The sequence below is a fragment of the Echinops telfairi genome, unplaced genomic scaffold, assembly GCF_000313985.2.
Source record: "Echinops telfairi isolate 266 unplaced genomic scaffold, ASM31398v2 ScPeMD7_22;HRSCAF=79, whole genome shotgun sequence".
Lineage (NCBI taxonomy): Eukaryota > Metazoa > Chordata > Mammalia > Afrosoricida > Tenrecidae > Echinops > Echinops telfairi.
Genome location: NW_022103919.1, coordinates 7617220 through 7632266, shown reverse-complemented (window position 1 = coordinate 7632266; position 15047 = coordinate 7617220). Strand labels below are relative to the sequence as shown.

The 15047-nt window shown below is 44.9% G+C and overlaps 2 protein-coding genes across 4 annotated transcripts in view; both read left to right on the top strand.

Moving 5' to 3' along the window:
* The window catches only part of TTF1 (transcription termination factor 1), a 36388-nt gene that overhangs the window by 15742 nt on the left and 5599 nt on the right, over positions 1-15047 (top strand). For 2 of the 3 annotated variants that reach the window (XM_030885129.2, XM_045288589.1), the window contains 4 exons: positions 897-1027; positions 1762-1996; positions 8376-8465; positions 9186-9251. In XM_030885129.2, the coding sequence (XP_030740989.2) occupies positions 897-1027; positions 1762-1996; positions 8376-8465; positions 9186-9251 (522 nt within the window). Of the gene's footprint in view, positions 1-896; positions 1028-1761; positions 1997-8375; positions 8466-9185; positions 9252-15047 lie in introns of those variants that run through there. The other variant, XM_045288590.1, reaches the window with a different exon arrangement.
* Positions 4527-4682, top strand: LOC115869148 (40S ribosomal protein S29-like). Its single transcript, XM_045288591.1, has one exon. It carries the CDS (start codon positions 4527-4529, stop codon positions 4680-4682), a length of 156 nt encoding a protein of 51 aa, XP_045144526.1.

Sequence of the window (15047 nt, the reverse complement as noted above, 5' to 3'; positions counted from 1 at the left end):
ATTACTGTGAGGGTAGAATACATTATTACTGTGAGGGTAGAATACATTATTAGACCTGGAAGGCTTGGCTTGAAGCAAAGGCATTTTAAAAATCTCAATAATACTTTTTATATTAATTATCTGTTAAAAATGATGTCAACTATGTGTTGATATAAGTAAAAGTTTATTGTTGAAATTAATAGTACCTGATGTTTTTTTCCCCTTCTGTTTGGGCTTTACTGTTTTAAATGGTTAGCAAATTAAAATGTGTGCATTTGTGACACACATCCTATCTCTGTGGGACAGAGCTGCGGTAGAGGAAGCCCGTGGAAACCGAACTGTAACTTGTCTCCAGTGCTGTGAAAGAGAAGCATGTGTTCTGTAATAAAGACTGGGACCTTCCTGTACGAGGGTGGTCAGGAAAGTTTCTCTGAAGAAATGTCAGCTAGGAGGGATTTTGTGGGTTTGTAGCTGTTGCCCAGGCTGGGTGGAGGAACAGCCAGCTCTTTCTTCCCTCAGTGGTCACAAAGGTTCAGGAATACAAACAAGTTCAAAGAAGGTGGGTAGGGCTGAGCTGTGCAAAGCAGAGGCACTTGGAAAAGTGTGCTCTATTGTACCTGTAGAAGTCTTTGGAGTTCCCATCGGGGAGCAAAGTGATCGGGCTCGTTTGCTCTAGCTGCTGTGCAGCTGAGCCAGGTCCCTGGGCTGGGACATGGTGATCATCAACTTAGAGGATGAACGCAGTTGAAGTAAGGGAACATGGAGAGAAGGGTGCTTGGGGCATCAGAAGGACTGGTGCCAACCAGGGGTCCTGTCAGCCCCTCTCCATTCAGCTGGCACCACTGCACTGCCATGAAGATAAGGTGTTTAATCTTGTGGTTAATTCAGAACTGTACCATGTTTTCCCTTTCTCTTAGGTACAGTAAAGGCGATACTGAAAAGTTAATGCTGTACCATTCCCTCCATGGAAATGATTGGAAAAAGATTGGCGAGATGGTGGCCCGGAGCAGCCTCTCTGTTGCCCTGAAGTACTCTCAGATTGGCAGTTGTAAGTGACCGTCGATAGCACCCACTTAGGGGAATCCATCACACACATACACCCCACCCCTGCTGGTTCAGCCCACAAGCTGATTCAGTGCCGGCTTGGCTTCTAACAGAGTTAGTATTCTTAAAAACGTTCTCTGTACGGATGCGCTTCGTTTCTGGATATTCAGTGAAGCCCTGCACCCTTTATTCACAAGATGGATCTTAACCATGCTTTCATCGGGTTGCTTTAAAGAGCCCTGGTGGCACTGAGTTGGGTATGAAGCTGTTAATCACAGGTATAGGCAGTTCAAACCCAGTAGCGGCTCTGTCGGAGCAGGGTGAGGCCTCCTCCCCTCATAAAGATAAGCAGTTTGGAAACCCGGTACAGGCTCGCCATGGGTCGGAGTCGGCTTTATGGCAGTGGGCTTGGCCTTGAGTCGGAGCCAACTTGACAGCAGTGGGTTTGGTGGTGTTTGGTTTCTTAGAAGTTCATTAACTTTCATCACAGAACTGCCCAGTGGAGACATACCCCAGAAAGCTGGTCAGTAGGAGAAACTGAATGGAGGAAGTCACTTTGCTAAGGTGGCAAGGAAGACGTTGGAGGGAGAACCCACTACCCCTTTAATAATGTTGCTCCTATTTGCATGTCACTGTCCCCGATCGTTTTGGTTGTCTGAGACGTCCCATTTGGCTCTTGAGGTTTTGTTTGGCAGCACACAGACGAGGCACTCTGCCACTGTTCTTTTACATTTGCAGCCGTGAACCGGGGTAGCTGGAGTAAGGCGGAAATCAAGAGACTCATCAAGGCTGTGGAACAAGTGATTCTAAAGAAGATGTCCCTTCAGGAGTTGAATGACATGGATTCTAGTCTCCGGGATATTCCTGAAGACCGTCTATCAATTGTTCGGGAAAAACTGTACAAGGGCATCTCTTGGGTAGAAGTAGAAGCTAAAGTGGAAACCAGAAATTGGATGCAGTGTAAAAGTAAGTGGTAAGTTTTAAGATTTTCTTCATATCAATTCCAACCAGATGATATTCTCCCTTAATTTCTACAGAGCGGGTAGAGAGATGAGGTGACTGAGAATGTCTGTTTATTCTGTGGAAAACCTTAGATACCAAAAGTAGCCGTGGAGCCCACCGTTTCCTTATTTCAGTTGCTTGTGGTTCCTTGAAGATTGGGTCTCATCCTTATAAAACAAAACAAAACTATGACCTCTTAAAATTGAATGCTGGCATCTGGTATCTTGACTCAGTCTCTTTCTCAAACTTTGTAGGGGAGACCAGGTAGTGACCAGTTTGTAGCAAGCACGCATAAACAAAAATATATATATATATGAAACTCCGTGTTCAGGAAGAGAGCCTGGTCAGCAGTTTGAAACCACCAGGAGAAAGTTGAGGCTTTCGACTCCTGTAAAGAGTTACAGTCTTTCTTACGAAGAGGCACTGAAGGCCCCTGTCCCTTCCCAAATGGAAGCCAAAGCAAAGGTTTTAAAGGCCAAGAAGGCTGAAAGATGTCCGCAGCCACAAAAAGCACATCACCCACCTTCTGGCGGCCCAAGATCCTGAGGCTGAGAAGGCAGCCCATATGCCATCAGAAGTGTCCCCAGGAGAAACAAGCTTGACCACGAAGCCATATCAAGTCCCCCGATCACCGAGTCCACCATAAGAAGATTGACGATAACTACACACTAGTGTTCATGTGGATGTCAAGGCCAACAAGCACCAGATCAGGCTGTGAAGCAGCTCTGTGACATTAAGGTCGCAGCCTTAATGTCAGCACCTTGATCAGGCCTGACGGTGAGAAGAAGGTATATGTTCGACTGGCTCCTGACTGATGCTTTAGATGTTGCCAACAAAATTGGAATCATCTAAACTGAGCCCAGCTGGCTAATGCTAAATACAAATTTTTCCAGTACATTAAAAAAAAAAAGAGTTACAGTCTCAGTAGCCCACGGTGCAGGTCTATCCTGTCTTATAAGTCAGAATGGACCTCATGGCAAGGAGTTTGCTTTGGTTGAACATTTAGAAGAGAAATCACCAGCGTGGTAATTAGTAACAGCTCTGCCTTGCTTACTTTGTTTTGTAATTAAACAGTTCCTCTGTTATCTAGCTAGAGCAGCCGGTTCTCAACCTGTGGGTTGCGACCCCTTGGGGGGGGGTGTCAAACGACCTTTTCACAAGGGTCAGCTGACTCATAACTAGCAAAATTACAGTGATGAAGTAGCAACGAAAATAATTTTATGGTTAGGGGGTCACCAACCATAAAAGGTGCAGGCATTAGGAAGGTGCAGAGCCAGTGAGCTAGAGGGAGGCCATCATGTGCTTCATGTTAGAGCTCCTCTGGGTAAGCCAGTCACCTGGAGCTGTTTCCAGTCAAAGGTGCTGCCTGTTCTTTGCCTGATGTAGCTTTTCCCAGCCCCAGGGCATGGTGAGCTGCCCGTTCAACTGCCCCACGCGGCCCTGAAGCAGTGGCTCTGCCCACACAGGCCATGCCTCAGGCTCTCAAGGAGCCCAGTGATCCCTAGGGGTCAAATATGAATGCGGTTCAAAGTAGGCATAGGTTATTTGTACAAGTAAACCCTTGGAATGCACTGCTTATGGACGCACAGTTCTTTTCTTGGGGCATTTGTTTATTGTAATAGAAGACTACTCAAGAAAGAAGAGGTAATTTTTTTTTTAAGTACTCTATGGAGAGACTCTAAAGCCCTTTCTGCCCTGATAGTAAGGAAGCATAGGGTGCCCCCACTGAAGGGATGAGGGATAATAGGCCTCAATTAGAGGCTGATCTATCAGTGTTTAAAAAAAAAAAAAATCTGGGGCTTGTAGTCATAAAAGGACTTTATCAATAAAGAAAGCCTACAGAATGGGAGAAAATATTTGGAATCCCTATATTTGATAAAGGTTTAGTACTAAGAATATGTAAATATATGTCCTGGTAGCATCGTGAGTTACACATTGGGCTGCTAATCCCAAGGTGAGCAGTTTGAAACCACCAGCTGCTTCATAGGAGAACAGTGAGGCTTTCTACTCCCTTAAAGACATACAGTCTTAGAAATCCGCAGGGGCAGTTCTACTCTGTCTTGTAGGGTCACTGAGAGTTGGGATGGACATGTTGGCAGTGCTAACTGAGAAGAACTGTCAACAGAAGCCTAATCCAAAAATGGTCTGGGCAGTGATGCCCACCCGCATCCTGGCCCTCTTTCTTTTCCAGCCTGTGCTCTAGGGTGCCCGCAGAATGTAACACCTTGGGTTTAGGACCTTGGCCTTTAAAGGGTCCCTAGTATGACTTGAGCTGATCCCAGAATCTGACCCAGGCCCCTGCCAATAATCCAACTTGGCCCTGAGAGTCGGGGCTGCCAAGGAGCAGGTTGGAATAGGGCCTGTGGTGCTGGCCAGCCCCACATGGGCACTGTCTGGTGTTCCCTGCACCCACCCCCACCCCCGCCAAGTGAGTATATTAAACAGCTAGAAGAGATGTAGGTAGAGAGGATATTTTGCCTTCAAGAGATCCTGGAAACAAGATGGGTCACCAGCAGCTCTACTGGAGCCACCGGCGAAAATTCGGCCAGGGTTCCCATTCTTACCGCTTGTGCTCAAACCAGAAATACGGCCTCAGTGTGTGCCGTCAGTGTTTCCGTAGGTATGTGAAGGATATCGGCTTCATCAGGCTGGACTAAGTGATCTTGGATGGACTATCCAAGACAGCCACTCAACAGAAGACACAGTGCCAACTATTTGTACATAAAAAAAATTCAAGTCTGAAGAAAGAAAGAAGATATTTTTAAAATAAAACCCACCATTAACTGTCTTTTAATGCCAATGACCCCATTCCGAAAATGGAGCAGCCCTGAGTCTACCCCTCTAATTAGTCCAGTGCTCTTCCTTAAGGCATTGGCCACTGGGCCATGCAGCCTCCCAGTGTGAATAGACACAACTTTTTCCTGTTTTACTACACATAACTATATACACTTGGTGTAAAGAGTAAGCATTTTTACTATTTCAAAAACTGGGCTTGAATAGACATGAACCTCATCTTTCTTCTCACAGAGCAGCTGGTGGTCTCAAACTGCTGGACCTTGCCATTAGCAGCCCCATGCAGAACCCTTACGCCACCAGGGCGCCTTTGGTCATCCGAGGCTTCCACATCAAAGCCACAGTGAATTATCAACTCGGCCCTACTTCCAGTTGCTATCCACTGGTTCCACCCCACTGTGGATGGGAGGTGCCTTCTTCAAGTGGGTGTGTCTCATAGTGACACTGCACAAGAGAGCGGAACACTGCCCGGTCGGCCGCATCTTCACCATTGTTCTGTCTGAGCCCGTTGTTGCAGTCCGTCCAGCTGAGGGTCTTCCTCTTTCAATCGCCCTCTCTACCAAGTATGACCTGTTCCAGGGATGGCCTCTCCTGATAACATGGCCACAGGACATGAATCACCCCTCTGGGATGGCTATCATTAGGAAAATGGAGAGTAGCAAGTTGTTGGTAGGGAGGTGGAGAAATTGGAACCCTTATCCATTATAGGTGGGATTCCAAAATGGTGCCGTTATTATAGAAAATGGCTTGGCCATTTCTCAAAAAATAAAAGCATAGGCTTAACATAGGACCCAGCAATTGCACACCTATCTATACCCAAATGATTTGAAAGCAGCAATTGAAACAGTTACATGTATGCTGGTGGTCCTTACACCATTGTTCACGATAGCCAGACGGGGCAACCCGAGAGTTCATGGGTTCAATGGGGAAGCAAAATGGGGTGTGTCTAAGCAATGGATTGTGATTTATAAAGGAAAATGGAGGCCTGCCACATGCTACAGTATGGGTGAACCTTGAAAATGTCGTGCTGAGTGAAATAAATTCACCACAGAAAGACATACATTGTAGGGTCTCACATGAATTATCTAGAGATCAGAGTGTACTAATGACACAAGGGGCAGCTGGAAGGTCCCTGTGTGTGGTGCAAATAGTTAGTGCTCAACTACTAACCTAAAGGTTGGCCATCTGAACCCACCTAGAGGCGCTGCCAAAGAAAAGCCTGGCAATCTCCTCCTATAGAGATACTGGCAAACCAAACTCATGCCAGGGAGGGGATTCTGACTCAATATCTACACTATAGGATAGGGTAGAACTGCCCCTGGGGTGTCTGAGACTGTAACTCTTTATAGGAGTCAAAAGCTTAATCTTTCTCCTGAGAAGCAGCTGGTGGATTCAAACTACTGACCTTGCAGTTAGCAGCCAAACTGTTATGCATTATGGCACCGGAGGTTACACCCCCAAGAACCCGTATGGTGCGGTTCTACCCTGTCACACTGGGTTTGACCCTCAGTGGCAAAGGGTTTGTTTTTGGTTTTGTTTGGGGGACGGGGTCAATTATTTGTTTAGAGAACGAGGAAAGGGAAAGAGATTGCATAAGGGATATTGAGTTTCTGTTAGCTCCTTCATAGCCCAAGGGACATATATTCCCCACCTGCATTTTCCTCTTCTGGTGTTTACTGGGCAACTGCTTTCCCACTGATAAAACATGCCGGAGGAAGGCCTGTGTCACTGCTTGAAACGAAGGAAATGGGTGTGAGCCGCCTATTAACTGATTTTACAGGTATTGTGGGATGATGCATCCTGAGGGAGAGGTTTCGCCAGATTTGTGTTGCTTTGGCCAAGCCTTGTGAATATGTCTCCAGGTTCCTCGGCATTATTAAGAAGTTGCCTTGTGATGATGCTTTTGTGCCCATGTGAATATCACATTTGTAGACACCCTAAATTTAATATGCCCATCAAATGATCCAGAAAGTGATGCAGCGTCCAGAGGGACATAAATATCCCACATTAATAGCAAACACAGGCCACTGATAAAACATTCCAAGCAGAATGTATTGGGTTATGAAGGTGTTGGAGATGAACAAATGGAGAAACTGGTCATAGTGATGGTTGTGCAAATGATGATCATAGTTAATGTCACTGAATTGTAAACTTTTAAAATATCATTTTATTGGGGGCTCATACAGCTCTCATCACCATCCATCCATCCATCCATTGTGTCAAGCACTTTTGTACATTTGTTGCCACCATCATTCTCAAAACATTTTCTTTCTACTTGAGCCCTTGGTATCAGCTCCTCATTTTTTCCCTCTGCCTTCTTCACCCTCTCTCCCTCACAAACTCTTGATAATTTATAAATTATTATTATTTTTCCATGTCTTACACTGTCCAATGTCTCCCTTCACCCACTTTTCTGTTGCCTGTTCCCCAGGGAGGGGGTTATATGTAGATCATTGTGATCGGTTCCCCCTTTCTCACCCACCTTCTCCTTACCCTCCTGGTATCTCTACTCTCATTATTGGTCCTGAGGGGTTTATCTGTCCTGGACTCCCTGTGTTTCCAGCTCTGATTTGTACCAGTGCACATCCTCTGGTCTAGCTGGATTTGTAAGGTAGAATTGGGATCATGATAGTGGGGGGCAGAGGAATTTAAGAACTAGAGTAAACTTGTATGTTTCATCAGTGTTATACCACACCCTGACTGGCTCGTCTCCCCCCCACGACCCTTCTGTAAAAATGGTCAAAGTGGCAAGTGTTTCGTTAACATATTCCACTACAGTAAAAGAATAAAAGAGGTACTTTGAAGAAAAAGATGTTTTAGGAAAAGAGAGATGATTAAGGATATGACTACTTCAGAATTTGCACAATTCAGGTACCAGGCAAGATTTGCTTTTCAGCTGAAAGGGCAGTGACAAGAAATGTGAAGCCTCAAATCAGACAGTTTTGGGCAGTTGTGTTCCACATAAACCCACTGCCATCGAGGCTGTACATCTTTACAGGAGCAGACAGCCTTGACTTTCTCCCAAGGAGCAGCTGGTGGTTCAAACTGCTGACCTTGTGGTGAGCAGCCCAGCATGTGCAGCCCACCAGAGCGTTGGGGCTGGTTTGGGGCAGTAGAGGGCTTATCGAATCATTTATCACGTCACTAAATTTCTCTGTTTAATATAGTATCCTAACAGCTGGCAACGGTAAGAAGAGCAATGACCATCTGTTTCCAAAACAGTCACAAATAAGGTGGGCTTACAAAGTGTCTAAGTACCTACTGACGGTGCTTTCCCCTTAACTTTGCATTGTTAAAAGGTTTTATAGTTGTATTGTCCCTCTCAGGTTTTCATTCAGCTTCAATAGCCATCATTCTCTGTCGTTATAATTTATCATTTTCTTGCTTTTTTGTTTGGGTTTCCGTAGGTGTGTCCTCTATAATGGCACATGCCAGTTAGTAGGGATGACTTGCGAAAGGGAGAAGCTGAGTGAGGGCGATCCAGAGGAGAAAAGGAGAGATTTTCATTAAAACTTTACCCCTGAGAGTAAATTATCTTCTTCTCTCATCTACTGTAGGACAGATGTTTTAACCAAAAGGATGACTCAGGGCCAGGATGTCTACCGAGGGGTCAATGCCCTGCAGGCCAAGATCCACCTTATTGAAAGGTACAGTGTCTTCTTGTGCTTGGTGCTGCCGAATCGGGTCCGACTCATAGCAAAAATATGTTCAACAGAAGGAAACCCCACTGGTCTTGCGGCAACCTCACATCTCTATAGGACAGTGGTTCTCAACCTTCCTCATGCCGCAACCCTTTGATTCAGTTCCTTGTGTTGTGCTGACCCCCAACCATGAAATTATTTTCTTTACTACTTCATAACTGTCATTTTGTTACTGTTATGAATCATAATGTAAATATCTGAGATGCAGGATGTATTTTCATGGTTACAAATTGAACATCATTAAACATAAATTAAAGCATAGTGATTATTCACAAAATAATATGTAATTCTATATTGTGAAATATTTACGTGTTTTCTGATGGTCTTAGGCAACCCCTGTGAAAGGGTCATTTGACCCCATAAGGGTCGCAGCCCACAGGTTGAGAACCACGGCTGTAGGAAAAAGAGTAGGCTTTCTGCCGCTGCAAAGATTTGCAGCCTTAGCAACCCCCAGGGGCAGGTCTCCCGTGTCCTACAGGGTCACTCTGAGTCAGAATGGAGTGGGTGGCAGTGACCTTTTGGAGATTGGGCTGGGGTTCTGCCCTCTTCGGGCCGGGGGAATGAAGGAATAGGGGCTGGACATGCTGGTCCTTTCCAGCTCTTGGTTTTCTTCTTGGGACTCTGTGACAGTACCCATCACGTTGGTGTTTTCACTCTTTCTCCTAGGTTGTATGACATAAATGTGGAAGAGTCTAATGACATTGATTGGGAAGACCTTGCCAGTGCCATAGGGTAAGACCATTTGTTTAATATTAAGGTCAGTGTCAGGGATGACTTAATCCAACAACCAAGTAAATGCAAGTATTTTTTTAAGAAAGAAAGAAATGACTGCCTGTCAGCTTTAGAAGAGAGAGGCCGGAATTCTTACTGCATGTAGAGTTTTCCATCTCTGGTGGCTGAAATTCATCTCACTAGAAAACCAGTACAGTGTCAGACAACAAGTTTAAGGCTACCACGCATCTCGGGTAGTCCAGGTGGTATATTGACAATAGCGCCCCACATTGCGTGAGTTCCAATTACTTCTTTTTTCTTTTTTACATTTATTTATTTTACATTTGATCACATACCAAACAAAAAAAGTGATGCAGGTCTAAATAGGGTTGGCCACTGGCAGGACTCCCCAGCCTCCATTTCCCAGGGCAGGGGCCTGTGTCCCTGCTTTGAAAGGGCTACTGAAGACGCGCCAATTCTGGGCTCTTAGGCCTTCCTCTCGCTCCTCTCCTGCAGAGCGAACAGGTGTCCCATGTTGGGCTGAGGTGATGGGTAAGGGACTTGTGATGCCGCACGGTGGCAATAATCCCACTCTCCATGCTTGCTTGTTCCAGTGCCAGAGATCAACTCCAAATAACCCAGAGAGCGTCCGTTGTCCATGTTTCTGTCTCGGTGGCCAATTACTTCTGTGTACCCAGTTTGGAGCTCTGTTAACTAGAGTGATGCTCTAAGTCAATGACTCTCAACCCAGCATATGCACTGAGATCATCTCAGAGGTTTTCAAACCCACCAGTGTCCTGATGCAATGCCCAGGGATCCCCACGCCATTTGGTCTGGGGAGGAGCCCTGGATACCGTGGTGGTGAGCTCGTTTGGGTGGTGATTCTGGTGCTGCCCTGCCCTGGATGCCTGCTCCTCACTCTAGTACACCAACTTGGTGGCTTCCTGCTGAAAGTTGTTCACTTTATGTACAAGATGGAATTGAATATCATATATCCAACCATAATTGGGGAAGACCTTGCGTTTTACCAAATTTGATTTTATGATTTTTTTAAACTCAAATATTAGTCCAAGGTTAAAGAAACTTGAAACGTATCCCCGTTACCACCAGTTATTCAAGCCCCACCTTCACAAGAAACCATACATTTTCTGCAGGATCCAAATGATGTCACAACTTTCGTTCATCTTAAGTTATTTACCTTGAAAAGAACCAGCTTCTGATGGAATTGGCCCTGTTGTATGGTTTAGTTTCCATTTTGTTAATGTCATCTCGTTATATCTTTTCTTGAGTTTATTTTGCTGTTGCTTTTCAACTTCCTGAGACAGGTGCTAAGTTCATTTTTAATTTTCCACCACATGCTTACTTCTAAGTCCTGCTTTATCTCAGCTTTTTCTAGGACATTTATAGGCTTATGTTAAGGTATTGAACTCCCACATAACCTTCACCCACTGCAGCAGCTGTCATATTCGGCCATCCTTACTTCAGCTCCACATCCACCCACTTCCCACACCACACCTGTAAATCAGGAGTGGGATTCCATTTTGGATCACCAGCTTTGCATTCATCAGTGTAAATTACTAATCTGTACCCCCAACACCATACTTTTTTATTGTTTGTTTGTTTAAACCATTTTATTGGGGGCTCTTACAACTCTTATCACTATCCATCCATCCATTATATCAAGCACACGTGTACATTTCTTGCCACCATCGTTCTCAAAACATTTGCTTTCTACTTGAGCCCTTGACATCAGCTCCTCATTTTTTCCCCTCCCTCCCCGCCTTCCCTCGCTCATAATTTATAAATTATTATTTTGTCATGTCTTACACTGTCTGATGTCTCCTTTCACCCACTGTTCTGTTGTCCATCCCCCAGGGAGGAGGTTATATGTAGATCCTTGTGAGCATTCCCCCTTTCTACCCCACCTTCCCTTTACCCTCCTGGCATCTCTACTCTCAATATTGGTCCTGAGAGGTTTATCTGTCCTGGATCCCTGTATTTCCAGTTCTTATCTGTACCTATGTACATCCTGTGGACTAGCGGGATTTATAAGGTAGGATTGGGATCATGATAGTTGGAGGGGGGTAAACATTAAAGAACTAGAGGAAAGTTGTATGTTTCATCACTGCTACACTGCACCTCACTGACTGGCTCGTCTCCTCCCCGCAACCCTTCTGTAAGGGGATGTCCAGTTGCCTACAGATGGGCTTTGGGTCTCCATCCCGCACTCCTCCTCATTCACAATGATATGATTTTTTGTTCTTTGATACCTGATCCCATCAACGCCTCATAATCACACAGGCTGGTGTGCTTCTTCAATGTGGGCTTCTTTGCTTCTCAGCTAGATGGTCGCTTCTCAGATTCTGGGAGAAGTGTTTACAGACTCTTCCCTTTAAAATATCAAGTGCCCTCTTTAGAATGTGGCCTTTATCTTCAAGCCTTTAAGACCCCAGACACTGTATTTTTTGATAACTGGGCACCATCAGCTTTCTTCACCACATTTGCTTATGCACCCGCTTAGTCTTCAGCGATTATGTCAGGAAGGTGAGCATCATGAAATGCCAATTTAATAGAACAAAATGTTCTTGCATTGAGGGAGTACTTGAATAGAGGCCCAATGTCGATCTGCTACCTTAATACTAGACCTATAAATATATACACATAGGTCTATTTCCCCATCATCTTATGTAAATATATTTACATTTGTACATACCTGCATTTAGACCACTATGAATGCCTTTTGCCGCCTAGTTCTTTCCTCTATTTCCTTTTACTTTCCTCTTGTCCCACTATCATGCTCAGCCTTCATTTGGGTTTCAGTAATTCCTCTGGTTATATTGCCCTTGATCAAGCCCTACCAAGCCTCCTGCACCCTCCTCGCCATTGATTTTTGGATCACTTGTTCCCTTGTCCCTGGGTTTGTTAGCACCCACTTCCTTTACCCCGCGGCCCCCTCTCCCATGTCCCCCCGGAACCGTCTGTCCCGTTGTTTTCTCCTCCAGATTGTTTATCCCACCTATCTTATCTAGATAGACCTGTTTGTTTTTCTCTTGTAGTTTGCATGTCGTTTTACCTAAGTTACAGCCTCAGTATCATTTCACATTTACAAATGAACTTTCCCTCTGGTTGCCTAATTCTATTTCTAGAAGCACAAGCTACAATATGAATTCACAGATGCATGAATGACCCCCTATACATGGTTAATTACAACAGCATTATTTCTAGTAGAACAACCTAAGTGCTCATTGCCTGTGCATTCTACCTATATGATGAAGTGCTTCTAGCCGCTCAAGGAATGAGAAAGCCCATAAAGCTGTGATGTACAGAGCGTTCCAAGATAGAGTGATAGATGGAAAAAACACGATGTGAAGCTGTGGGTGGTATTCCAGCATTGTTGAGTAAGAAGGCTATACTATGTGTATTGCAAACCTCCATTTAGCTGTTGATGAAGTAATTCAGACCAGGTTTCTCCCGCTCCACTCCCCACTAAAGATACCCAGAAACGAGGGGTGAAATTAATGCACAGGCCCTTTAAAAGCTACAGCGAACTAGCTAGTGGTGAAACTACTACAGAGAATTCTTCTGTGCCCTTCAGAGCATAGCTATCAATTATTAGTATTTGGACACATTTGCTTTATCATTCAGCCTTCCTCCATGGGACTATGGCTCTTTTTTTTCACCCAGCGGTAAAATGTTTGTGGGAACATGTGATTGAAAAGAATGGGATTTTCCCACAAACTTTTTGAAGCCCCCTCGCATTGAGAGTTTAGCTTGATGACAAGCTGCCCCAAACAAGGACGTTCTGTTACATTGCCTCTGTTCCATTGCCACCGCCCCGTGATCATACCCAGGATTAACACAGATAAAAGATGTTATCTAAAAGTCTGTCCAAGGGACCTGGCGGGGGTGGGGGCTTGCAAAAAAATTTAAAAGTCTATCCACAGTCAAATTTCACCAAATGTCCCCATTGTGCCCTGTCTAGCCATTTTCTTCTGATCCCAGATCACACACTGCATTTACTTGTCATCCCACCTTCCTATCTCTAGAAAGGGGCCTCTGTCTGTCTTGGAGAACACTGAATGTTCTGAAGACTACGAGCTAGTTTTGTAGACTGTTGCTCCCCTGGAGTTTGTGAGGTGTTCCTTAAAATCAGATGTGGGTTATATATTTCAGGCCAGCGTACAACATAGACAGTGTTGGGCTTTATGCCTGCCTCACACTGCAAGGCATGTGGAGGTGACCTTGATCATTAGGTGGAGAGGACTCCTGCCACATTTCCCCACTGTTTACAAGTACCCTTCTTTCCCCGTAGTGCTCCAGCGGTCGCTGTGGGGAGAGAGTTTAAGCCGGGTACAAATATAACTTGTTCCTCTTAATGTTTCTTTTCACTTGGCAGTTTTGGTGTGGCCTCTTTGCCTTCCTGAACTGAGGACAAAAGTTGGGCATCACTTCCCTTTTTTGTGAAGCTGTTTTTGTTTACCTTCCCCACGGAGTGTGAACCTTCAGTGCATGATGCGCTCACATTTTGGGTCAGTTCCCGCTATTAAAGGTAGCAGGTTCCAGCTCTGAATGTAACACTTGCTAGGAAAGGAGGCCTAGTGGCACAGTGGTTAAGTGCTTGGCAGTTAGCCTGAAGATGAGCGGTTCAAACCCACCAGCCATTCCCTGGGAGGAAGTTGTGGCAGGCTGCTTCTGTAAAGATGTACAGACTCGGGAACCCGGTCCACTCTGTACCTTAGGGTCACTCGGAGATGGAATCGACTCAATAGCACTGGGTTTGGAAACAAGGAGGTGCTGTGTTTGCAAAATACAGTCTATCTGTGCAAAGCAGAGTGCTGAGAAATGTGAGATTCAGAGATCACTGGGCTTTTGTAAAGGAGAGTCTTGGGGGGTTGTTTGGCTTCTACTTATGGGAGCATTTACCCTGGAGCAAGGCTGCTGCCTCCCAAAAAACGTGTGCTTACTGAGGTGAAGTTGTCCCAGGCTCAAAGGGCTGAAACCTGTTCCAGTAGTTAGTGATTAACTGCTTGAGATTATGATCAAAGAACCATCCGCCTTTTTCTTCCTTGAACTTGAAGAATTGCAGTTTTTGGGTGACTTCTCTCTGACCCTGCCAGGAGTCAAATGCATGCCATTTTCCCCAGACCATCTCTCAGGTTTTTGAGCTCCCTTCAAATGTTACGGCCCACACTCTTCAGTACCTTGGGTCCCTAAGAGGGAGGGTGCTGGATGCTTTGAAACAGGTGGCTATAGGTGCAATCCAGCTTCCGTTGAGAAGTGCGCACAGAATCTTCCCTTTACAATATCAAGCGCCTCTTTAGAATGTGGCCTTTCCACTAAACTTCTGTGTATCTTGTGACGTGTTGCATGTACATACACATTTCTTACTAAAATTAGTTTTTAATGGTATTTGTTAAATTTTGCATATTCAAATATTGATTCTTTTACTTAGGCTTTGTATTATTTCAAATCTGTTATGCTGAGAGATTATAGCATTTACTCCAGTGGTTCTCAGCCTTCCTAATGCCGCGACCCTTTAATACAGTTCCTCATGTTGTGATGATCCCCCCCACCCCAGCATAAAATTATTTTCTTTCTTTTTTTTTAAATCATTTTATTAGGGGCTCATACAACTGTTATCACAATCCATACATACATCAATTGTCTAAAGCGCATTTGTACATTCATTGCCCTCATCATTCTCAAAACATTTCCTCTCCACTTAAGCCCCAGGCATTAGGTCCTCATTTTTCCCCTCCCTCATGAGCCCTTGATAATTTATATATTGTTATTTTGTCATATCTTGCCCTGTCCGAC

Coding starts and splice junctions, on each gene's coding strand:
- LOC115869148 (XM_045288591.1), top strand. CDS start 4,527: ATGGGTCACCAGCAGCTCTACTGGAGCCACCGGCGAAAATTCGGCCAG.